Genomic DNA, 25033 nt, shown 5'->3' on the forward strand with positions numbered 1-25033 from the left:
CATCCCACCAGAGACAGCGACCTCGCCAGGGCAGACCGGACCATCAGGGGATGGTCTGTACTCTCCCCAGGACAGCCTGCACCGCCCTCACCCAACCAAGGCAGTGCGCCAGCTGGGCACCTTCCTGCGCTCCTTGGTGGATGTAAACCAGCAGACGCCTCCCACATTTCAAAGGGTGATAAGAAATACACTGCCCTAAGAAAGGTTTATGTTTATTCCTGAACTGCCTTAGAAATTAAACATTGTACAAAATGTGACGGTTTTTACAAAATAGAAGAGTTACATCTACATCATTTAGCATGAGTAATGTTACTCACGTAGCAGAGCAACAATGGAAGCACGAACAAATGAAGAGGATCTAAAAAACCAAACCAACAATCACCACTTTGTATCTGCACACACTTTGGCTGGTGTCCTAGAGACCTCACAAGTAACATCCACCCTGGAGTCGACATGAAGATAAATTGCATATTAGTATTATGAGGAACCCTGACAAACACGACAGAGGAGTGATGACTTGCATTCCACTATCGCCAACGCGCTACATTGGTGACAACACTTAATATACCAGACCACTCCTTCAACATCCAGGAGAATAATCCCCTGCAGCACTCTTACCTTCCTGCTATTCTCTTAATCCCTTTCCTTGTTCCTGCAGCCAGAACTCAATTTTGGCTGCAAACTGAGAAGTGTGTTGTTTCAACTCCACTGGCTCCGACGCACACTGCCTGCCTCAAGCAGCTATTTGTAGGTAATTCTCTCTCTTAGGGAACTGCTAACATGCTTCAGTAAATAAAATTCTCCAGCTTGCAGCTATCTGCTGTATTTTACAAAAGGAAATTGAACCAAATATTATAACTTTGATATAGAATTAGATGAAATATTTCCACTGATAAGATTTCCACAAACATTTTATGTAACAAATCCATAGTGATCTTTAAATAAACCCAGTTTGCTTGTGGTTAATTTCTATGTACATTATAAATACATACACACACACAATTAAAACCCTGACATGGTAGAGTCATGTGTCTGCCTGCAAGATGCCAGAAAGATGTTTTTGGGAACCAAAATCTTCTCTGATCCATGATGAGCACCTCAGGCGAGTTTGGAAATGTCTTCATACTGGATATCTTCAACTCGGCGTCCTTTTAAAGGTCCCTGGAGAATAACACAGTACAATAAGTAAGATCAAAATATAAACCTGTTTGTTTGTTGAATTCCCAATAGGGAGCTTAAAGAAAGATAGCTAAAGGGGTTGTCTGAAATCTCTCCACATTCAGATGTTTTTCAAGAAGTACAACCAAAGTGAATAGCACTGGAAATCACGGGCATTAGTGTCTTTACTCAGTGCTGCATACAGTAAAAGCACGACAACTACTTTTCTATTTAAGTGTTCTGTCCAAAAGCCACATACAACTCTACACTGGAGGCTGCAGAGGGGCTGCATAGCAGAATGCATCCAAAGAACTGCAGGTTTGGGACTTGCTCACAACACAATGTTTCTGTTTCATTATTTTCAACCTGACTGGAGAATGTGACAGGGCCTCAACACTGCCCCAGAAATCTTTTCACTTTCAGGACCCTATCTGTGTTAAAGTCCTTGCAATTTTGGGGCAAACATAAGCAGCTGCTTTGAATTAATTCATTGTGAACTTAAAAGTAATAAAAAATTTTATTTTGAATACAAACTTCTATATATAAAAATTCTGGTTACCCTACAACTAAAAAGAAAATCTCACAGGCTTCACTAGTTTCTAGGGGTAGTTTCACCCATTTTTAATTTATAGACTCAGAGTTCATGCAGGAAGGGGAAATCTTAACACCTACAAGCATCAGAACTAGAGAAAAAACTACCCTTGCTTTCCAAGACCAACGTTATCCTAATCCTTAGTTCCAACCAAAGCTCTTCTTTGGTCACGACAGCTGCACAGTCTCTTTTCAAGCAAATTTTCCAGAGTCCAGTATGGGCAGAGTTTCTGCAGCCCTTCTTTGAACTTTCCTGCAAGTTCTGTTTAAGAAATTTGTCTCAGAGACAATACCCTCTCTGCTGTATCACTGAGTTTAAAGGTTGATTTTGCAGAGAACAAAGAAGCAGCCACACAGGCATGACAACATGGCCTAATTTTAGCCCAGAGAAAGGCAACAGGTAAAAAAACCAAACCAAACCACACAACAAAAAAAAACACCTTAACAACGAACAAGACAACAAATACACACATAAAGCCCCACACTCAGTTTGGAAAAGGCAGGAGAAAATTCACCTCCTTGCATACTTAACATTTTTTACCTTCCCACAAAATAGTACAGCAGCCACGTTCAAAATAAACATACGAAATAGCCTGCAAGCCTCTTTCAAGTTCAAAACTCGCTGAATTCAGCATCCTGGCATCTTTTTAAAGGCAAACAGCGGAGCATTAGTCTGCAAAGGGGAATACGTGGCTGTTTTCCTACTGGTTGGGAATAGGTGTGGGGTGACCACAGCATCTTGCACACCATAAATCCCATGTGTAAGACAGGATTAATGATACCATTTTTCTTTGTGAAAGCTCTCCAACGTACAGATGAAAAGTGCTCTAAACAAATGAGATCTTGCAGCATTTGATACTTACAGAGTCGATGATTATTGTCGCTGAAAACTTCTTTTCATTGATGGATTCCAAGATGCCTTCATTTCCCCTGTAACCACCATTTAACACCATCACTTTCTTGCCTGAAATGAGAAATAAGAAAACAGTTACACCACGGGGCTCCCAACTCCTTTTGACGGAGTTGTGTTCAACTCCACTGGCAGCTGAGGGAGAGGTTTGCCCCAGCAGCTTCAGCAAGCAGCACCCAGCTTTGCCTCACACCCTGCGCATTTCCAAAGTGCACCTCACTTTACTGCTCCAGGCTACGCTGATAGTAATTTCAATGGCTTCTGCCCCTACATCAGGGAAAGAAGCCAAAGCTATTTCTCCCACATCCCATTCCCTGTGCTAACAGCTCAGTGTATCCCCTTTTTGCTTTCTTCTCCCACAGGCATCAATCCTAGTGCAAGGGTGGGCAGAGCTCGCCTGCAAGTACGTTATGCTAAAGAGCACTCACCAGCACCATCAACCAGCTTTTCACCAGCTGCAGAAATGCAAAATGCAGCAGGTCTGTTGAAGAATCTCTGAATCCCAAAATCCTACATCCTGCTTCCCTGTACACTGACAGTGTTCTGCTCACTGCTACCCTGACCGTTCCCTGAAGTACTGGTCTGGTGCTACACATAAACATTAGTGTGTATCAGCCAAAAACCACCAGTGAACCAAAGAGGAGACGAGGTAAGCTTTAACAAGAATCCACAGCTATTCAAGGCATGACTTTGGAGGTAAGATACAGGATAAATATGACCAAGGGCTCTGTATGGCTCCCAGAGATGCTTCCTGGCAGCTGAAGAGAGATGCTTTCATCTCATCAAATGAGCCCATTCCTAAAGCACTTCAGTCCTCTCAGAAAAGAACCTAATTCTTACATGAAGGGACTGTGAAGACTCAAAGCAGAAACAATGTAATAATTCCCTAGAAAGTAACCAGAGGATATTAGGTAAACGATCAGAGTAGTGTATGAAATGTTGTCTCAAGAGGCTCTCCATAGAATCAGAGAATAGTTTGGGTCGGCGGGGTCCTTTACAGGCCATCTGGTCCAACTCCCTGCAATAAGCAAGGACACCTTTAGCTGGATCAGGCTGCTCACAGCCCCGTCCAACCTGACCTTGAATGTTTCCAAGGATGGGGCATCCATCACCCCTCTGGGCAACCTGTGCCAGTGTCTCACCACTCTCACCATAAGAAATCTCTTCATTTTATCTAGCCTGAATCTACTCTCTTCTAGTTTAAAACCATTACCCTTGCATCACAACAGGCCCTACTAAAAAGTTTGCCCCTGTCTTTCTTATAATTCTCCTTTATATACCAAAAGGCTGCTATACGGTGCCCCCAGAGCCTTCTCTTCTCCAGGCTGAACAACCCAACTCTCTCAGCCTGCCTTCCTAGGAGAGGTTATGGTGCTTTCAAGCTGATGAATTATAGTTTTAAGAGAACTGAAATGTAAGTTTTTGCAGTGATAACTAAGCTGAAAACTGAACAAAATAGCTGTACCTGGTGCTGGTATTACAGTTTCTAGATGTGTCTGATCAAGCTTCAGTTTGTCTCCAGAATCAATCATCTTCACAACTGCTGTATATTTGTCAATCACTTCCTGTTGCAAAAGGCAGAGGCCAATCAGAAAAATAATAATGAAAAAAATCTCTAAATTTACATTTCAAAATTAACAAACTCAGGACCGCAAGTCTGCACTTCTACATTTTCAAAAGCAGCAGCAAGGACTTCTGAGCTGTCCCTAGGGGCATCCAGCTTTCAAGAACTGCTGACCAGCCCCACTCTGAAGTTAAGGCTAGATTAAAAGGGCTCCTCTTGAACAACGACTGGTTTAATTGACTACTAATTTTTTCAGCCTTGTCTGAAGATATTGTCAACCTTTGAGTCAGCTACCTTAGCTATTCTCTCAAAGATGCAGAGCAAATTAGAGCCTTCTTTCCATCACGGGAGGTTAAGCTGGCTGGAAGCCACACAGTGACAACTGGGACACTACCTCTCAGTGAGGCAAAATGTCACTGAGGTTTTTGCGCCTAGCATAAACCATGTTCCACCTCTCATACTCAGAGCTCAGTGGAAGACAGCCACTGGGACTCATACACCTTCCAGACATCTATCAAAAAGCTGTGATTTTGAGCTCTATACACTCTTGCTGATCCTTCAAAACACATGTGGGTGTCACCTTTGGTGCTTTTGCCAGAGACTGTTGAACCTTGGACTACCCAGCAGAGCACCATTCCACTAGCAGTGGCTGAAAGCCCTTCCGAACAAGACAGCAAGGCTTACAGCCTGAAGATTTTGTACACAAATGAAATCCTGCTCAAAGACAGCCTGAAGCTTAAATATCAGTGCAAAACTGACTAGTCTCAGATTAAAATGCCATTGCACTGCTCTTGGTTGTATCACATTGACAAAGTGACTGACTGTTCTCCAAGACAGATGTGTTAATAGGGACAAACTACGCAGAACAAAACAGCGCTTAAGAAAGGATCACCGAGTACATCGTGACATTAAACCAAGTCAGCAATTCACTCCCTGCCCAAAGTAAGTCCCAAAAGAGTTAAGGTGATGCTTCAGCCCTATCAGCATTGAGTTAAAGCTGAACAACTTGCACAATGAAACAAATTTCAGAAGTTATCTGATACCAGAAAAGCTCAATCAATGCCACATGCTTCCATTTGCACACTTTACCTTCACAACTGCCTTCTTCTTGTGATACTTATCCCCAAGCTTTTTTGTTACAATTTTGACAATGATTTCCTGGAAGATTTGAAAGTAGAGAAAAAAAAATTAAAATAAAAAGGCAAAACACACAAACAATTACACAATCTAAACTAATTACACATTCAGGTCGCTCTGACTCCAACCACAGATTGCACAACACAGCATGGGAAGCAACAACAGCAAAGACTCAGCTTTCAGGAATTTGTCTTTATCCCTGAGTTATTGCCTCGAAGTAGCATCTCAAGAGTTTTTTTTGTTTTACAAATATGGCTACACTTGAATTCAAGATATAATGTGACAGCTCACAATGGGTCAAGGTCCGGACTTCTTGATCTAGAAGTCCAATCAAAAAAGTAGAAGCTGAGATGAGGTCTCAGCTCAAAGGCTGATGCAGACTTCCACAGCTCTGTGCAAGACAACTACTATGTAGAAAGAAGGGGGTTGTGGTAATAATCATGATTTAAACATGATCTGTAGAGACTCACAGTACCAACTGTTTAATTATTGAATTCCACCCCATCTGAGATCAGGCATTCCATGCTTCACACTGCAGATCATGCTCAACCAGAAGAGTAATTCCTCACAGACACTGTAATATTTCACACTTGGCAGCTTGGAAAGTAAGAGTGAATTTAGTTTGGAACCTGCTTTTGGATATTTACACAAATCAATAGTGGCTTTAGAGATGCAGAATCAGTTGTGTTTGGCAAAACAGTAATTTTTAAGACACTTACAGGCTGCAACCAGTAGTCTCTTCGAGATGTTCTTTTCTTCTCCTCTTCAAGCTACAGAACAACAAATAATCACCATTTACTTCCTCCTTTCACTGCAGCTTTCCCATGCCTTTGAAAAGCTGAACCAATTCTCCAGACCCACATCAAGTGCAGAATAAAAAAAAAAAAAACAATCCCTAAATAAGGGTAAGTCAGTGTGTGTTTGCTGCATAAAAATCAAACCGATGAGATCCAGGAATCCATGATAAAATGATGGAGATTTATACGTTTTTTTTGTCAAGTGTTTCTATATATTTTCTTCTCTTTCAAATCTGTATTCCTTTACTTCCAACATCTCAGTCATATGGGGAAGAGGCACAGATGAGCAGCAGAAACCAGTTTTAATGGGGAAGTGAAATCATTTTGCCTGATAAGATATCAAAATCCGAATTCCATACGAGCTGAAGGTCTGAGGTTACTTCAAAGGGACTCCCTGGTAAAGTGGGCATTGCCATAGGCATGGGGTTACAAAGAGACAGATCCTGCATGATTATTACCTCCATAATCTCATCCAGTGCAGATTTCTTCTTTTTCTCTTTGGGCTGACCAGAGCTATGAGCTGATTCTTTTCTTTTAACTGCCCCTTCCACCATCTTCAGTGCATTTGGTCCAAGGACACTGCTGGAAAAGTAAGATGGTGTTTTCACAGCAGACCTTACACTGTATCCTCTACCCAGATGCATTTGATGAACTGGTTGTGCAAAAAGGCCTGCTAATCTATTTAATTTCAGCGTGCAAGTCACCTTCCAGACCCTACACGTCTCCCTTCTCTAGGACTGCATTTGGCAGATACAACTGATCTCCTTGAGGTGTAAACTCCATGTCCACTGATGTTTGCTGCTAGCAGTCCAGCAGAATGACAGCAACCTAACAATCAGTTCACCAGTGCAAAAGCAAAGTGTTGATCGGGGACTTCAGTTCAATGGAGAAGAAAAAAGCAGGTCGGCAAATAAGCTTTTCAAATTCGAAAAGGACAAACTTGGGGCTTTAGAGAAGCCACCTGGACAGGGGAACTCTCAAAAATGGTAGACATCTAGAACTCGTTTCAGAGAGAGATACTTAACCTATCCAGCAATGGGAGAAAACACATGGGGATCTGTAGAAAAGGGCTCCACACCCAGCAAATAAACACCATCTTCACAATGACATTCGAAATAGGCAAATGGCCTACGGGTTATGAAAGAAAAGAGCAATCAGCACAAAAAGTTACGTATCAGGGAACATCTAGGTAAAGCTAAAGGCAGCTTGAGTTAAAGCCATTTTTGTAAAGACATTTAAATGCAGTAAAAACATGCAGGTGTTCTATCATCCAAAAAGATGAAGGCGGCTGCTGTGAGGTGGACAGTAAGGTAATATTAATATGGCCTTGCAACAAACAGCATGTTCTGCCTATGGTGAGGATGTTAGATATACTAGCAAGGGGAAGATAAGTAATGGCAATGGAGATACAGAAATGGCAGTAGAAGCAAAATCGAGAAAGAAATTGTATTTCACAGAAAGTCTGGATAATCTCCATAGTAGAGTTCTAGAAGAAATAGCAAATTACATCACAAATCAAATAGCAAGTACATAAAATAACATCTCATAAAGGGTAACATACAATTAAAACATAACAAATGCAGTGCCTATATTTAAGGCAGCTAACATATTTAGCCGTGAGGTTACTAAGAGATTCCTGGGTGTCAATTTTAAAATAAATCTTATTTAACATATTCATTAAGGACCCTGGGACAAAGTGAGAGACCACCAACGCTGTTCGGGTGTGTCATCAACATGGAGAAGACAAGAAAGAATTGGACACCAGAAGGGACTGGTTTATCTTGAAAATCAAGTTTTAAATACCACACAGAATTCAATAGCACATTATGCAAGCTCACATATTTTGGAAAAGTTTACTCTGATTACCTTCTATCTACTGGGAGCTGTTTAAGAACAACAAAAGCAGAAAGGGGTCTGGCTATAATCACAGATGACAGCTACCAGTGTGGACCAGTCATGAAAGAGTCAAATGCAATCCTAGGAAGCATCAAGACAGAAAAGCATTAGTGCCTTGTATAAGCCTTGGGAACGTTTCATTTGCAGCATGCACAAATTTATCAGCTCCCCTCTTCAAGATCAGCTGAAACTGGAACAAGGACAAGGGAAGGGATATTCAGCAGATCAGGGGGATGGAGAGATAAGGCCAGCAATGTGCAGGCCTGCTTGTACAGCACAGTGAAGAGAGCCTGAGACTGTTCTCTACAAATACATTGTCTGAGAAAGCAAACACCAGGGAGAAAAAGAACTATTTATGTTAAACACCCAGACCAACATGAGACCAACTGCTATAAACTGGTATCAGAAAGATGGGGACAGACCTTTAAAAGGATCTGTAAGCAATAGGACAAGGCGGAATGGTTTGAAGCTAAAAGTGGGTAGATTTAGATTAGACATTAGGAAGAAATTCCTTACCACGAGGGTGGTGAGACACTGGCACAGGCTGCCCAGAGCAGCTGTGGGTGCCCCATCCCTGGCAGTGCTCAAGGCCAGGCTGGATGGGGTTTGGAGCAACCTGGTCTAGTTGAAGGTGTCCCTGCCCCTGCCAGGGGGGTTGGGGCTAGATGGCCTTTTTTAAGGTCCCTTCCAAGCCAAACCATTCTGTGATTCTATGAAACGGACCATAACCACATTTACGCGTGAAATGACAGACAAGGTCCTAACCATTAGAGCAAACAGGTTTTGAAGGATCTTCCCTTGGGATTATAGGGCTGGAGAGATCCTAGGTGTGTACAATGGAGGCTGATCAGTGTGCAGACAGGACTGTACACTGGTACACTTGCAGTACTGCAGACAAGAGTCAGTGACCTTGATAGTTGCTTCTGCTCAATCCTTAATTAGAAGTAATTCTAATCTTACTTGTCCACTGAGTGAGTTAAGCAGGGATTTGAGGATGCAAGTTCCTGAGGGAAAAAAGTAAGTCCAGGGCTCCCGGTTTGCTCAAGGGCAGTCAGCATCAGAAACTGTGTCCACAGTGCCAGTGGTGACTCCTTGCTTCATGTCAGCCACACAGATGTTCGAGGAAAGGCACAGCTCCCCCCTCATTTCTGTTCTCAGCAAGGCTCCAACTTCACCACTGTACCCAACCGCTAGCATCCCCACATACTCAAAACTCTGCCATTCACTGACTACGATCTCCTGGCCCTATTTCTGCACCCTGCTCAGGAAATACAAGTGCTAAGTTTCGGTAGCTTGTGCAGCAAGTGCAGAAGTTGGGAAGCCAGGAATTCCTACCACATGCTGCACTGGCCTACCAGACATCAGGTTAAGCTCAACTGAACCTCAGTAATAGCCAACAGCTGCAGATCACACCTTTACGCTGACAGAAGGAAGCAGCTGTGTCACCTGTGATATATAAACCACCGTCTGGCCACTTTACCATGAAGTTGGTATCCCAATTTTGCTTTTACATTCCCATTAAAAAGTTTACAGACAAACATCTCTCATATGCTATGAAAAAAAATTAGACTATTTGATATATGATTTCACATTCAGCCAAATTTTAGCAAGCACCTTAAGCACTCATCATTGAAACTATTCAAGTAAGCGTCTGAATTAAGTTTCAAACTCATCTTAAGCACAACTCAATGCTTAGGGATAAATTACAAGTTTTCCTCAAAGCCTGAAATCTGTATTTATTATTGCAAGGAACTACTTTATTGTCTCATTTTCTGCCTGGCACATCTCCCATCAGATACCTTATCTAAGAGTTGAGCTTGTGATGAGAGGAAAGCTTTCATTTTACCTGCAATATGTTTAATTAAAATATTGCCTCACATGAAAAGATGCACTGCTCATCAAACAGTTTCACAGGCTGCTGTAAGTCACTATTGTTTGCATTATTGATCCCTTTTGTCCTGCATTGCTCGTGGTTATATGATGACAATTAAATTCATGAGCTTTAGAAAGATTTATATCAGGTAGATTCGGCTTCTTAAATGATGATCAAAGAAACTATTACCTCCAATTAGACAAGGCAATCAAACCTTTTAGGAACCAAAATTAACAAATCACAAATACCCACTCATAGAAGGCTGCTGGGACTAGATGGCATTCACTTCAAATGCTTTGACTGGATCCGTTATCCACCTTTTCACACACCAGTATCTTCTTGCAGGAACTGGAAACTGCCTATTGCTTTATGGAGAAGGCTCCTCACAGCACACATTTAAGATACACCCATTCATCCATTTCAAATACAAAAGAACCATGAGGTCACCTAATATCTCCTCCTGAACAACACGACAGGATGAGACACTAGACTTCAAATATTTTGGGACAAGATACATCTTCCTGCCCACACAAATATCATTGTCAAATAAGTGCTTTGCAACAGTAAGGGTCGCCCTTAAATTCTTTTCTCACCTTGTTTTAGAAGATGCTGCTATTGAAGTACTTGCTCCTTTGTTTAAATTAAATGTAACTAAAAAATAAAAAGACATTACTCTATTTCTATCTTTAAAAGTAACTACATTGACGGATGTTAAAATTTTTTAAATCTGCAAATGGAAAAGATCATAAATTTGAAAATATTTACTAATCTATGTTTTGGTTCAGCTTTTAAAATAAATTACTTTAAACTTTATGAGAAAGCATACTTTGTATTTCTATATTCCAGTGCTACTTAGAACTGATCTCAAAGCACTTTATGAAGCACCGAGCAGGCCTCAGTGCACATCTCATTTTGATCACAAAATCAGCCTCTGTAGGTTCTAGAAAATTACATGTATCAAAATCTGGTTACCTTTTTCTTCTTCGTTTTCTCTGTTCAGTTCAGTATAGACTGGCTTTTCCTGCCAAAAAAAACCCACAAAACACGTTTCAAGAGTCAGACAGAAAACTAAGCCAAGATACCATTTTTTGGTGATCATTGATTAGCTCAGTTTTACAGACGACTGCAAAATGATTACAAGTAACTGTAATATTCATCCTGGCTTGATCCACTGAAGATTATAAATTGAAAACATTATCTCATTACAGGCTCCTGTGCAAAATTCTCTAATTAACACTCTACAGAGTTTCTGTCTGAACTTGCTCGATTCCAGCATGAAAGGAAAGTGGCCTTATTGAAGCAGTTTTCTCTATTTGAACCAGCATGATTAGACTGGTTTCTGGACAAACTCTTAACTCAGAGAAGGAAATTCTGGAATCATTCCAAATTTTTAGCACCGAAGGCTCAGACCATTTAAATTTCAATTAGTTTTAAATTAAGAAAAAGATAATTGTTTATAACAGCATTTAAATGTACCTATCAATACCCAGGATCAAATGTGAAGTTCCAGTCCCAGGCAACATGTATAGAAGTCACGGAATGACGCAAAATAAACAGATCCCAAACACCACATCAGTACTACCAAAATAAAACTTGTCACTATAAGGATCTGATTATGCCAGCTCCCCCCTAGTTATTTACTTCAGTCTCTCCACTGTACAAGTTACTTGTTACTTGTAGCCCTAAAAGTTATGAAGAAACATAAATGAAGAGGCATCATGCTGGTTACTGTATTGTTTACTCTCCTAAAATCAAGAGTGTTTTTTAAATCACTAATCACTTGAAAAGCAGTAATTATTACTCCTTTAGTACTAAAGCAAGCCAGGTACAAAGTAACTCCAAGTTTTCCTCCAGAGCAGGTTAATCTAAGATAACTGTATAGCAGAAAATTCAGGACATAAGTGAACCACTGTCATGATTCAAGTATGGAAGAAAACAGTCTAAATCAGTCTGAAATGGCCAGGATCAGACACAAGGGCCACAGGATTTCAAAACCACAACAAATCTAAAAAGAAGCTGTAAACCTCTGCTTTCTTTTATTTACTTTTTGAAACTGTGATTCCATAGAGGACCTTGATGTTCATCAGCCGTAAAAAACACCAGCAAGCTGGTTAGTCAAGGAAATGTAACAAGTTGCAATTTCAACAGAAACAAGTCAGTCAAGGCTCCCATCAGAAGTATGCGGGAGAAGACTATTCCTTCTGGCTTAGATGAGACCAGCAATGCAGTCAAATATGCCCACCGTTTCTCAGTTCGAACTGGTGATGAGCTTGTAATCTAAAGCATGAAGCTTACTCATCATCTTCTGACTGCAAAGGAAATACCAGTGTCGAATTCACCAAAGGATCCCACCAGTGTCGAATTCACCATTAACTTAACCAAGAACAGTTTTGAGCTGAAGGTGGACATACAGTGCAATTTTCCTCACCAGTTCTTTCCCCTCCAAACCTCTTCTAACTTGTTGTTCAATGAATTTCGCTGTTTTTTCTTCATCATCAAGGTCCTGTTTCTTCTTCCTTTCTTGTTCTTGTTGCCTGCGAATAGTCTCTGGGTCCCTGTCAATGTACTGAATATACCAGCCTTTTGGAGTCTCATCAACCTTGCAAAGACCTAAGAAGTCAATACAAGAAAGAGTAAGATTAATACTAACAAAAGCAAGCAAGGGACAAGGATAATTTTCACAGTCCAGGTTCACTATAACAATGCAGATACTTTACCAGAGACAATGTACTCCTTTACTGGCCTGGTAGAATTGACTTTGAATTATCTTTAGTATGTGTTCCTGCCCTTCAGCTAGCCAGTTCTATTTGGAAATAGGCCAGTGTATGTAATAAAGTGAACAGAGTGTTTTGCAATACTTTCCTTATTGAAGGAAATGTTTCCTTCCCACTGTTTTAACAGGGAAGAAAACAGAAATCTAACATATATGAACAATACACACTAACAGCATCATATTAAAGGAAACATTACTATGCTACATTATTGTTACTAACTTATATGACTCATGAACGTGTCCTGTAGGACACAGGCAATCAGAGCCAAAGTAAACTTTCTGTCACACCGCAGTGCCATTTAATCTCTTTTAATCCTGCTGAACAAAAAACCTGCAGATCTTGAGCTTTAAACCCTGTCACTTCAAATACGGAAGGATTCTGTAGTCATGAGAAGTGTTCCATCATAGTTTCTAATTTTTAAATGGCAACTGTTGGAAGCTGATTCGGAACTTAGCAATACTAACAGTAAATACAGATCAGCAGATGAAACTAGGAAAGGTTCATGACTGATGTTTGCCAGGTTTCAGACATTTTTCATAAGCAAATTCCTAATGGTTAGCACAGAAATATGTCTGGACATCTGTTAATATATATACAGGAGGGAAGGGGAAGAAAGAAAAATGGAGAACTAACAGAAATGTTTACTGATCAATTATCAGCAATGCAATCAGCCAATAATTTTACAACTCCTCAACCTCGAGAAACTACACTTACCTTCTCTCCCCAGCCACTTAGTAAAATCAGTCAGTGTCTCCCACTGTGTGGCATTCATGTGGATGTGTTCTCGATGACTGATATACTCATTGTACACAATATTATTGTGGACCCTCTTTGTTCCTGAAACACATCATCATCATCATGTTATTATTAATATTAATGTTATTATTAAAGAATATGTGGGGGACCTAGGACAAACCAACGAAAACTTCTCACAAGGAACCAATAAAAGACATTAAAACCAAACAAAGAGCAAAGTATTTACCAAATCGCCTCCTGAGCAGTTCTAGGAAATCATTTCGGAATTCCCTTAGGGGATAAAAAGAAAGTATTTTAATAAAACTTTAACGATTTCAAAGCAATTTTCTATTACCATTAACAATTAAATATTTGCAGCATAAGCATGAGTATTCTTTTGTAATGAACATGATGAAAATCAGATGCTCATTTCCCTGTCTCATAAAGTAGTATTAAATGCAGTACATACGCACAAAGAAACACAATATGGTACATGCATGTACAAGTTAAATCTTCAAAAGGATAATAGCCTTTCAAAGGCATAAAATGGAAAGAACAAAATCTAAACACTTCCCGCTAATTGCTGGTATTTCATTACCAGGTCTCTTCCTGGCCTGACACAAAACACAGGGCAGGAGAAAGGGCAGCAGCGGTGGGGGAGGGTACACTGATCACTCATCTCACTGCTAATTCAAGGGCTTGAGTATAAAGCCTCACTTCAGACTCAGGCTGAAGACAGCTCCAGTCAACCCAGCTGTCATGTAGGTCAGCTGGACAAAGGACTGGGGAAAGCTGTGGGAAGTTTGTCACACCCCTGATTTGTTATCTCTCTGTAATGGTTCTTTTAGCTCTTTGTAACTCTGTGTGTGTGGCAGTCACTTAGCTGGGGCAGAAGGGTGACATACTTTGTAACGCAGAACAACTTAAAATGAGACTCAAAACGCGAGATAAAACTGTCAAATTTGATTAAACATCATGGCTCCCTGAAGCCTCTCACATGCGTTCTAAAGGGACATTGCCTAAACTTTCACACTGCCTCTAAAAAAAGAGCTGACGCTAAAATGTGTCAGAATAAAGTGTCTTCAATGGGACGTGACTGGGCCTTAGAGGTATGGCTGTGCAGACCTGGTACAGGAATGAAGATCTGGGTAAGAATATATAGAAACTTACTCAGAAAAGTAATCCATGAATTGCTGAGGATTTTCAGAAGCCAGCAGCAATTGCCTCTGGTGGGACTCTGACATGCAATGACATTTGAAGCCATTCTATAAAATAAAAATAAATACCTTGCCTGACTTTGTCTCAATTTGCAACATTCACACAGCTGAACAGTGTTAAAAGTAATGTTTTACAAGTCAAATTTTCTTGGAGGCTCTACAGAAAACACCTTAGCCCAGCCTCAGCCTAGCGTGGGGTAGTTGTTCTTCCTGACCAGGCAAGCCAGAAACAAAACTCCTCCCAAGGCCAAGAGCCTCCAGACAAGCGTGAGAGGGGATACGAGACAGGACATTCCAGCAGTACTCTTTGTCCCTTGTGGAACAGCATAGACATAGCTGTGGACCACCCAGGTCCACCTAGGACCCATCCAAGCGCTTGTGGGAGAGCACTGGAAATGTCTGCTGGCTCCCTACCTGACCAACACCAACATGTGTAAGCAGGCGGGGGGGGGGAGCGCTCAAGCTGTGGACTGTGATAGTTTGGCAACCTCTGGCACAGGGCTGAAGCTGTCAGAGCTCCCCAAAAAACAACCAGACATAGGACGTTTGACTGCACCCTTTTTTGTCTAATGCTCTTTCACCACAATATGATTAAATCCACAGCAAATTTCATTCCATGGGAGCCCCACTTCCCTTACAAAAAGATCTGGTTGTAAAGCAGCGAAGCTTTTTTGCTTGCAGTCACTGGGAGGAGAACCAGATTTGAGCTTCTTGGGTGAAAGGAAGAGGGGAACAGAAACAGCTGAAGAATGATGCAATTAAAGATCCACAGGATGCTTTACTTCTCCTCTCTAAGGCACATTAAAGATTCTGTTCATGGAGAAAGGCAAACTAAAAGCGCAGTTAGCCCAAGTGGAGGTACTTTTGGAGCACAGCTCTGTCAGGAATCAGGGAGAAGAGGACACTCACATCCTTCAGGCATCTGGGTCCATGTGAACAGACAAGTGAAAAAACAGAGGGGGAAACTTCAGAGAAAAAGCACCTCTTCATAACAGATGAAGGGAAGAAACTGAGCCAGAATCAGAAGTACAGAGTCATCAGTACAGGAAAGACATGGACCTGTTTGAGAGGTCCAGAGGAGGGCCACAAAAATGATCAGAGGGATGGAGCACCTCTCCTGTGAGGAAATGCTCACAGAGCTGCAGTTGTTCAGCCTGGAGAAGAGACAGCCAGGGAGACCTTCTAGCAGCCTTTCACTACTTAAATGAGGCTGATAAGAAAGATGGGAACAAACATTTTAGCAGGGCCTGTTGCAACAGGACAAGAGATAATGTTTTAAACTAAAAGAGAATAGATTCAGGCTAGATGTAAGGAAGAACTTTTTTTATGATGAGGGTGGTGAAACAAACACTGGCACAGGTTGCCCAGCAAGGTGGTAGATGCCCTGTCCCTGGAAACATTCAAGGTCAGGTTGGATGAGGCTGTGAGCAACCTCATCTAGTTGAAGGTATTCTTGCTCATTGCAGGGAATGTTAGACTAGAATGGCCTTTAAAGGTCCCTGCCAACCCAAACCATTCTGTGATTCTATGAAAAGTGACTCACAATGCTCCAGACAGGCATCCTCTTGGGCATGTCACTGCACGCACCTTGCTCCCAAGAAAAATCACGGCTACCTTCAACTCCTGGATGGGAGCCACCTAATTCATAAGCCTGGCAACCTCTCAAGGGGTGTATGAAGGACTCGTCCCTCCAGAGGTTTTGGGGCCACCCTGTGCACCGTCTCACCCTGGGCTGATCATTCACTCTTCAGGGGACTGAACATCTCCAAAGATGGATCAGAGCCAACACACTTCTTCCAAAGTGGATTAAGACTTCTTCCATGTGGGATTGGGGATACCAATAGGATCACCCCACCCTCAGCAACTAGGAACCCTCCAGGTCCCACCAATCCGCCCCCCAGGGGACCGTAGTCTGTACAAGAGACGGGGGACCCCCAAAGGAGAATAAGGGCCCTGTCCTATGCTCCCCTAAAGTGAGTTGAGGCTCCCCGTGCTCCCGGAAAGCGAGGCCAGGATGCTCCCCTGAACGATTGCACCCCACAGACAAGATCAGAGCCCCCACAAGGCGACTAAGGACACTTCCAAGGGGAAATCAACCAACCCTACACCCCCGCTGCAAGGGGACCAGGGAACCCACAGGAAGGTTATGAAGTCCCACACCCCCTGAGTAAATCCCAGCCCCCACAAAAGGATTATGGATCCCCCACAAACGCGATCGCATACCCCCTGTGTCCCCCTCAATGGCGCTCGGGACGTTTACATGGGAGATCGGCACCCCCGCCCAAGGGGACTGAGGACCCCAACCAAAAGCATCCGACTCCCCTGTGCAACTCCAGGAGAGCGGCCCCCCTCAAGGGGCCTGGGGTTCTGTACCAGGGGACGGGAGCCCCCCCCCTCCAGAGGATCGCCAGCCCCGCAGGGTTCGCGGCCCGCCGCGCCGCCCCGCCACAGGCCCGGCCGCCAGCGAGGCGGGCTTACCTCATCGCGGCACTGCTTCTGGCACATCTGACAGTACCAGCGCAGCTTCTGCAGCCCCTTGGACTTGATGCGGTTGGCGATAGCCTTAGGGCTGAGGAAATCCGACTTCCCCATGGCGGCAAGGCTGAGCCTGCTCCGCCCCGGCCCGCAGCCTGCGCCGCCGGAAGTGGCTGCGCGCGCCCCGGAAGCGCTTCCCGCCCCCCGCCGGGCCCCCTGCGCGCACGCGCCGTGCGGTTGCGCTGACCTTCAGCGGGGCTGTGGTGGGGGCGCCGCCATGTTCGCCCGTGGAGCTGCCGTCGCGCTTTACCAGCCGCAATGGTAATGGGCGGGGGTGGGGGATAGGAAGGACCCTGTGGGGACGGGAGGGGTGCGGGGCGGCGGCGGGGTGGGCGGCTGGGCCCGGCCCTGGGGGGCCGAGGGGGCGCCCGAGCTTGGCGGGGTCTCCGCCCGGGCGGGCCGCTGAGGTGCCTCTGGTGTGGCTGGAGTAGCGGTGACCGTGAGGCTGAGGGCAGGCGGCCTCCCCGGGCACGGCGGTGACCTGCCGGGGACGAAGGCTTCGACCTCTCGGCCGCGGTCTTGGGGTGGGGGGCGGGAGGGAGACGGGAGCCCCTAGGGAAGGGGGGGCGGGGTGAAGGGGCCAGGCAAGAGGAGTAAAAAGGACAGTTTCGGAGATGACAAGCGGTGCAAGGAGGTTCTGCTCCTGTCAGGAAATGGTGTAGCCTCCTCTGCTCCGATTTAATAGTTTTTTTAAAAAAAACAACAGTCACGTCTTTTGGAAGTTGTACCCTTCTGATGCCCTGTTGCCCTCGTTTACATTGTACCCGAGGTAGTGGATAATGCATTAAATGATACAGGAGATGAGGGGAAAGGTAGAAAGCATGCATACAAGGTGTGGTTTAGAGTGGCCTGTCCCTGGCACAGATGCTTTTTAAGAAGCAGCAGTTTTTAAATTTTCATCCCTCTGAAAGGGACCTGCCCCTGACAGGTGTTGTTTTGCTGAACAACTAGTGAACGATCCTGATTTCTCCTGCATTCATTTTCAGGGGCCAAGTCAGGAATATGGCAACTCTAAAAGACAGTAAGTACTGGTTTTGTTTGCTTTGAGAGAGGAGAAGGTGTTGCAGGAAAAACATATCTTAAAATATAATTTCAGCTAGCTTTTACTGAATAAACTGATTGTGATACACCATAACATTTACATATGAGCCTCCAGCACTTCTTACGTTAAACAAGCGTCCTTCAGAAAAAACATTGCTTAAAATGGTTTTAGCACTAATTTCAATATCATTTCAGCAAACCAATGTAGTTTTACTCAAACATATTTTAGAAATAATTCTGTCATATGTGCTAAACCAGGTTTTTGCTCACCTTTAAGAATTAATTTATTTTCTTTTATGTTTGTTTCCTTATGGTTTTATCCAGCATTTGGGGGGAAAAAAGGCTGACTGAATGGTTCCACTTTGATAATGCTTATTTAAGCTGTTCCTCATAGGTTCTTATACAAGGCTATTGCCTTGGAGTTGTGCTTGTCTGTAGGACACCTGTTTTGTTTTCTTTCTGAATCTCCTTTTGTCACATTCTAAACAGTTGATTTGTCTCCTTACTATGGGGTCTTTGTTTCCTCTCCTTGTCATTCTGGGAGAAAATGGCAATAGACCACAAATGATATATTTCCAAAACAAGTAGAAATGGCTGGAAAGAGAACAGTAAATAGATTTTATGTTGGGCTAAATAATAAGTAAATGTTATGTCTGGAGGAAAAAAAGGTATCTATTGTAAATATGCATTTGGGTTAGCCAGATTACCGCTCTTATTACTATCTCACTGTAAATACTAAGGTATTTTACGAGGTTTATTTGTGCATTGTCTGTTTATTTTTTTTTCTTTGAGGAACTTGGCATGATATTTTTAGATGGCTGTTGCTACCATTTTATTGCTTGGTTTTGATGTCATTGTGCCCAGTACAGCCCATGACCTTCAACAATTAACCTTGTAGTTACCAGGCGTTTGAAGTCTATCAAGAACATTCAGAAAATTACAAAGTCCATGAAGATGGTTTCTGCAGCCAAATATGCAAGAGCTGAGAGGGAGCTGAAGCCTGCTAGAGTCTATGGAACGGGAGCACTGGGTGAGAGCAGACTCTTTCACTGTGTGATGTGGGAACAGAAGAGGAAGGCTTTCATGGTGGTGATGAAATGCCTAGACTTTTAAAACCCTTTGGTAGTTAATTTTTTTTTCCAAAAGAATTTGCATCTGTAGGCCACTCTGAGTATTCCTTGTAAGTAGTTTACAGAAAGTGATTTTTTCAAGACTTATTCATTGTGATTTCTGATTACTCTTTAACTTGATGTGGTTGCATAGTTGTTTTTGTTAGTCATAAAAGCACCACAGATCAGAATTTCTGCCTGCTTCTGTCTGTTAATGGGATTGTGTCATATCTCTGTAGCACTTACAGCTACTGCCAAACCTTCTTGTGAACTCTTGGGCTGTACATGTTCCTGAGGCACTGGACCTGCACAGTGAACTTAACTAAGTAATAACACCAATTGTGTGATGGCCGATTAGAGGTGTGGGTGGCTTTGAATTGTTTCATTGTCAACTCTGGTCAGGTCACATGCTTGCTCGTGAAGGAGATAAAACTCACCTGGCTGAGATTTGGAGCCCCTTCAGAAATGGTTTTAGTTAGAATAATGCAAAGGTATTTTGATATGACTTATTTACTTCTTGGCACCCTTGAAAAACTTAACCATCTTTTTTTTTTTTTTTTTTTTAGCACTCTATGAGAAAGCAGAAATAAAGGCACCTGAGGACAAGAAGAAGCACCTTCTTATTGGTGTGTCCTCTGACCGAGGTCTTTGTGGTGCTATCCATACGTCTGTTGCGAAAACCTTGAAGAGTGAGATTACCAACCTCTCAAATGCAGGGAAAGAAGTTATGGTGGTTGGAGTAGGTGACAAGATCAGAGGCCTGCTTCAGAGGTGAAAAGGATGGATCCCAAAACTCATACTCCAGAAGGGTTTGGTTGGGTGGTTTTCTTTGTTTTGAGTGGTAGAAATTTTAAGACTGCTTAGAAAGCTGTGTGGCATTCACAGGAAATTGCATTAAATGGACTATGCTAAATTCAATTTCCTTTGAAAAAAATTTGCAAATATGCTAAGAGAGGTTTTGATAATCTTGACATTTGTGAAACTGCTGCACAGCGTTAGTGTATTTTTGAAACTGGTCTGAAGGCAGCAGCAGTGATGCTGTTACAAGTGCGTGTTTATCATGAAGCTATCTATCATAATTTAACTGAAAAAAAGCAAAATTTCTCTTGGACCGTAATTCAATAAAGTGCTTAGTTCTGAGCACGAGTAAGTTGTCTGAGTAAGTCTTGCTGCCACATAGTTGTGCCTTATAGCATCCATTTGGTTCTAACACGTATCCGATGTTACTGCAGGACGCATGGCAATTACTTCCTGCTGACATTCAAAGAAGTGGGACGGAGACCTCCGAGCTTTGGAGATGCTTCAATGATTGCTTCAGAGTTGTTAAACTCTGGGTATGAATTTGATGAAGGCTCTGTAATCTACAATCGGTTTAGGTAAGATTCAACTGGAAAAATACTTGATAAGAGGCTTCAAAGAGCATGTTGGCCTGATGAAGTAATATGAAAACTGACTGTGACTTGTCATGTTTACTTCATTTTTTGAGGAGTGAGTTTTGTTATGTGTGAAGAGCTGTTTGTTGTGGGTTGATTGGGTGTTTTGATAGCTGTGGTTGGAATTCTTTTTTACTTGTATAGTAGGTGATATTATATTTACAGCCAGAACATCATTGTATCCACATGGTATCCAAGATCTTTTCACCAGGATTATCACAGGACTTGGTGGAATCGGAATGCCAGAAGTTGTCTATTCTAATTTGATTTTAAGCACTCAATTTAGGGTTAGTTGAACTGAAGAACCTGTTAATGCTATTTTTATACAGGTCTGTCATCTCGTACAAGACTGATGAAAAACCAATCTTCTCCCTTGAAACAGTTGCTGGTTCTGGTAAGTAGTGAACTAGAAACCACCAGATATGTGAAATGATAAATCACAGAAACAGTACCCTGAACATGGCAATATGGTATTAAAACATCATATTATGGTCCACGTGTCGTAGGTTTAACAGATTGTTTTATCTTGGCAGTCTAAGGCTGATTTATGGAGGTGCTGTGAGGCAGGGAGGTTAAAAGGAAAGGTCATATTAATTTTGGTTTGAGATTCTCTCTCAAACAAGAATTGTGCATATGCAAAACTCTGTCATTTCCAGCGTTTTCAGCACTGAACAGCCTGTGTATTGAGTGACTTTGCACTACTCTGTAAAAATACCCAAAAATCTTTCCACAGCATTGTATAGGAAGATTAAACATAATACACCAATAATGTGTTTGGCCTTGGTCAGAATCTCACTTTCCTGGTATTAAGTAGAAATAAAACACATAAAATACCAAATTTTCAAGTAGCAGAGAGATTGTGAAAGTATACCTGGTATGCAGAGAAAATCCCTCTGCATTGCTTTAAGTAGAGAAACAGGCTAGCCTAGTAGGCTTTTGCATAGCATTGTACTGTTTTGCCAGAAGCAGTATATCTTGCATTTCTCCCAAGTCCGCTCTTCCATATTTTGCAGAAAGCCTAAGTATCTACGATGATATTGATGCTGATGTGCTGAGAAACTACCAGGAATTCACACTAGCAAATATTCTGTACTACTCCCTGAAAGAATCCACCACCAGCGAGCAGAGTGCTAGGATGACTGCTATGGACAATGCTAGCAAGAATGCTTGTAAGTCTACTCTGTGGGTTTCCCAGGGCTTTAGTAGTTTAGTGTGAAAGTACTGATGTCACTTTGTGTAATTCTTTGCTTCAAAAATGGTAAGAAATGAGCTGGTTTCCTCTCTTCATTCCATTTTGGGTCTTTTTGAAGCAGTTCAGTTGGGTTTCATTTCTCAACATGTGAACCTTATTTAGTCCCTGGAAGGAGGGGTTGCTGTTAAGTATATGAGAAATGAGACTAGGTAACTGGAAGTGGAATAAGATTCTTTAATAAGAATATTAAATAGTAAACTAATCTTGTAATGGCCAGATACTCTTTATGCCCTTCTAATGTGGCTGATGTGACGATTTCCAGAATTGTTATAAACCTGTACCTACTTGTGAGCCAAATGTAATTAGTACTGCACCAATTTAAAGGTGGGGAAACTGAAATTACGTACTTGACCGCCTGTCATGGAGCAAGTTGAGAATATAGAAGTATTCCTTGGAAGGTGTCCAAACTGAGTGCAGTGCAGAGTATGCAGTTAGTATTAGTGGGAGATAGCTAATGTGGCATGGTGATAAGACTTCAGCATTTAGAAGTTAGTGTTGCATAAAAGATACTGGTGCCTGAGTGAAGCCAATGTGCTGTGCAGTTGGGCTGCCTGGAACTGTAGGTGTGGCTTTCTGCTGACCACCTGATCTTGAGAGAAAGAGATGATACCTTCTGCGTGTAAAAAAAAAAAAATAATAAAAAAAAAACCACCAAAACCCACCAACAAACAGACAAACCTGGCTCCCTTTGCCAGACCAAGAGTAACTTGAAGGAAATACCACTGTAGTTAATTGACAGTGAAATCTAATTTAAAAGCAAATAATGCATGCTTGTGTTATGTTACAATAAGTTATGTCATATCATGGTATTTGCTAGTCTGTCAGCTGTTCTTGGGATTTTTAACTGATGCCTCAAGCCAAATTATCAAGTTTCTTGTTTGTCTACTAGTGGAGTCATCTGTAGGGGTAAAAAATGAAAAGTGCAGTAAGCCTCTTGATCATTTGCATGGATTTGAAAGACTATTTGATACTTTGTTCATACAGCTTCTCTTTATCTGTATTTGAACACTTATTATATGTTTAAATTTCAATCTTAATTTTTTCTAGCTGAGATGATTGACAAGTTGACCTTGACATTCAACCGTACTCGTCAAGCCGTCATTACCAAGGAGCTTATTGAGATCATCTCTGGTGCTGCTGCTCTGTGAGTACCTGTATAAACGTGAAACAGGAGCTGTTGCAAAGCCATGTAATGCTTGTATGTCCTGCTTCAGTCAGGTTAATGGGGAAGGCTGGTGCACATGGATCCCAAAAGTGAAGGGAAGACAGTCTATGCAAGATTTCCAGCTTGTGCAGTTCTACTAACAATTGTGAAGTTGGTCGTCTTTTTTGGCCAGATAAAGTTAAAAAGCTGGTAAAATAGACCTTTAGCCGCAACACACATCCTTGCTTGAACAGGTAGTGATCTTCCTCCTTCTTGGCTTCCAGTGCATTTCCTCCCTCCTCCCTTCCATTTGGACTTTTCCTACTTTGCTCAGACAGCCCAGCAGTGTTGGATGGGGGAGAGCAGCTCAAGTGACAGAGCTGGATATGGATAAGTCAGCCTGTGCTGATGTTCAGAAGCTGAGACTTTGGAGGTGGGGGTGGAAGGAGGAAGGAATTTCCAAAGTCTGTTGATACTGAATTTGTACTTTACTTTTTAAGTTCAGTATTTTGCTTGTTTCCCTGAGAAAGAAGTTTTGTGACAGTGTGTACTGCAAGTTACAAATGTGTGGGCTTAGACCACAATTTGTAACTGCATGTAGCTCATGTGTGTTTCATCTAACACATAAAAATTGTTGCTATACTCAGATGCAAATACATGTGTTACTATCCTCTGTTTACAAAATGACTGGAATACAACCCCTGTAGCAGTTATGTGCTGTATTGTGCTCCTCACAATACATTTATGGTCATAAATATGTGCATAGTTTTGCCTGAATTTGCATGAATTGCTTCCTAACCTGCTTGTTCTGTTTTTTCTCGTAATACCATAACCAGGAATTAATTGGAAAAAGCGGTTCAGCAAAACCAAGAGGTAAAGTCACTATATAGAAGCTAGATTGTGTTTTAAAATTAATAAACACAGAAAATCAGAAGTCAAATGAGGAAGTGGGAATTCAGTGGTGTTCGTCAAACTTCTCTTCCCAAAATACTGGGAAACTGCCCATTGCTAGATTGAATCTGATTTTAAGGTTGTTGTGAAGTGTCAATATTACAAGCAAAATATGCCCATGATAGTGTACACCCACATTTGACATAATTTTCTGTGGGTTTTTTTTTCTGAGTTATTGGATGCATTTGCAATTACTGTGTTTATTTTTTCATAGTGCTCTGACCTTATGCAATGACTTTAAAATATCTGTATGTAAGACATTGTACTTAAAGAGCTTTCCATAGCAAAACAAGCATATTCAAAATTTAAAATTTGAGGAAAAATAGACTTGATAAAGAGGTTGGGGGGTAAGGAATATTAATGAGTTGAAGCATTCACATTGGAGGAGATAAAAGTTTTAAATGAATTATTAAATAAACAAAAAGGTTTTAATTTGCTTCAATTTGCCTTGTAGGTGAAGAAGAGCTCTTCTGAACATATGGTTTAATCTGCCTGTGTCTGTGTTAACCAGACTGCTCTGTTTTGTGAAGAAATGGTAAAGCCCCAGAAATCTGTACATTCTTACAATAAACCACCTACATGAAACTAATCATCTGATTGTCCATGGAGCAAACACTCCAGGTGCCTAAATACTTGGGTTTGACTTGGGTATGTTTTGAAACATAATTTTTAAAAGGCTGAGCTCTGTATTTTGTAATGTATCTGGCAGGCAGAATGTAAGCAGGTGTTTCCTTTGAAGAGTGGAAGAGATTGCCTGCCTTCACCTGGTGTTTAAAAGTGCTGGTTTGTTATGTACATTGTATTGCGTGCTGGAGGAGAGGGGAATAACCTCTGCATCACGCTGTTGGAACACCGGTCTCTATCACATTTGAATACCATATTGCTACTGTTTCTAGATGTTCCTATTCTAAAATGA

The 25033-nt window shown here is 41.9% G+C and overlaps 2 protein-coding genes and 1 long non-coding RNA gene across 4 annotated transcripts; 2 read left to right on the top strand and 1 right to left on the bottom strand.

The window, feature by feature from the left end:
- Nucleotides 1-196: 196 nt before the first annotated feature.
- On the bottom strand, nucleotides 197-17311 carry KIN (Kin17 DNA and RNA binding protein). Of its 2 annotated transcripts, none has more exons than XM_040594904.1 (13): nucleotides 17131-17311; nucleotides 14606-14700; nucleotides 13683-13726; nucleotides 13415-13537; nucleotides 12355-12536; nucleotides 10899-10947; nucleotides 10520-10577; nucleotides 6616-6736; nucleotides 6080-6130; nucleotides 5313-5381; nucleotides 4125-4224; nucleotides 2613-2713; nucleotides 197-1161 (listed from the first exon to the last, which is right to left on the bottom strand). In XM_040594904.1, the coding sequence occupies exons 1-13, from the start codon at nucleotides 17242-17244 to the stop codon at nucleotides 1099-1101; spliced, it is 1170 nt and encodes a 389-aa protein (XP_040450838.1). In that variant the 5' UTR covers nucleotides 17245-17311; the 3' UTR covers nucleotides 197-1098. The 2 variants fall into 2 exon arrangements, with proteins under 2 accessions (XP_040450838.1, XP_040450837.1); XM_040594903.1 differs by having other exon boundaries at nucleotides 6616-6739.
- Nucleotides 2720-6342, top strand: LOC121088583. The gene is made up of 2 exons (XR_005827993.1): nucleotides 2720-3308; nucleotides 6178-6342. It is a non-coding gene; the product is annotated as an uncharacterized LOC121088583 (long non-coding RNA).
- Nucleotides 17312-17317: 6 nt separating the features above from the next.
- On the top strand, nucleotides 17318-24706 carry ATP5F1C (ATP synthase F1 subunit gamma). The gene is made up of 10 exons (XM_040594905.1): nucleotides 17318-17448; nucleotides 18174-18208; nucleotides 19127-19258; nucleotides 19904-20108; nucleotides 20570-20713; nucleotides 21100-21164; nucleotides 21784-21939; nucleotides 23070-23166; nucleotides 24003-24039; nucleotides 24572-24706. Exons 1-9 carry the CDS (start codon nucleotides 17405-17407, stop codon nucleotides 24007-24009), a joined length of 885 nt encoding a protein of 294 aa, XP_040450839.1. The 5' UTR covers nucleotides 17318-17404; the 3' UTR covers nucleotides 24010-24039; nucleotides 24572-24706.
- The last annotated feature ends 327 nt before the right edge of the window (nucleotides 24707-25033 follow it).

Source organism: Falco naumanni, chromosome 5 (assembly GCF_017639655.2).
Source record: "Falco naumanni isolate bFalNau1 chromosome 5, bFalNau1.pat, whole genome shotgun sequence".
Taxonomy (NCBI): Eukaryota; Metazoa; Chordata; class Aves; order Falconiformes; family Falconidae; genus Falco; species Falco naumanni.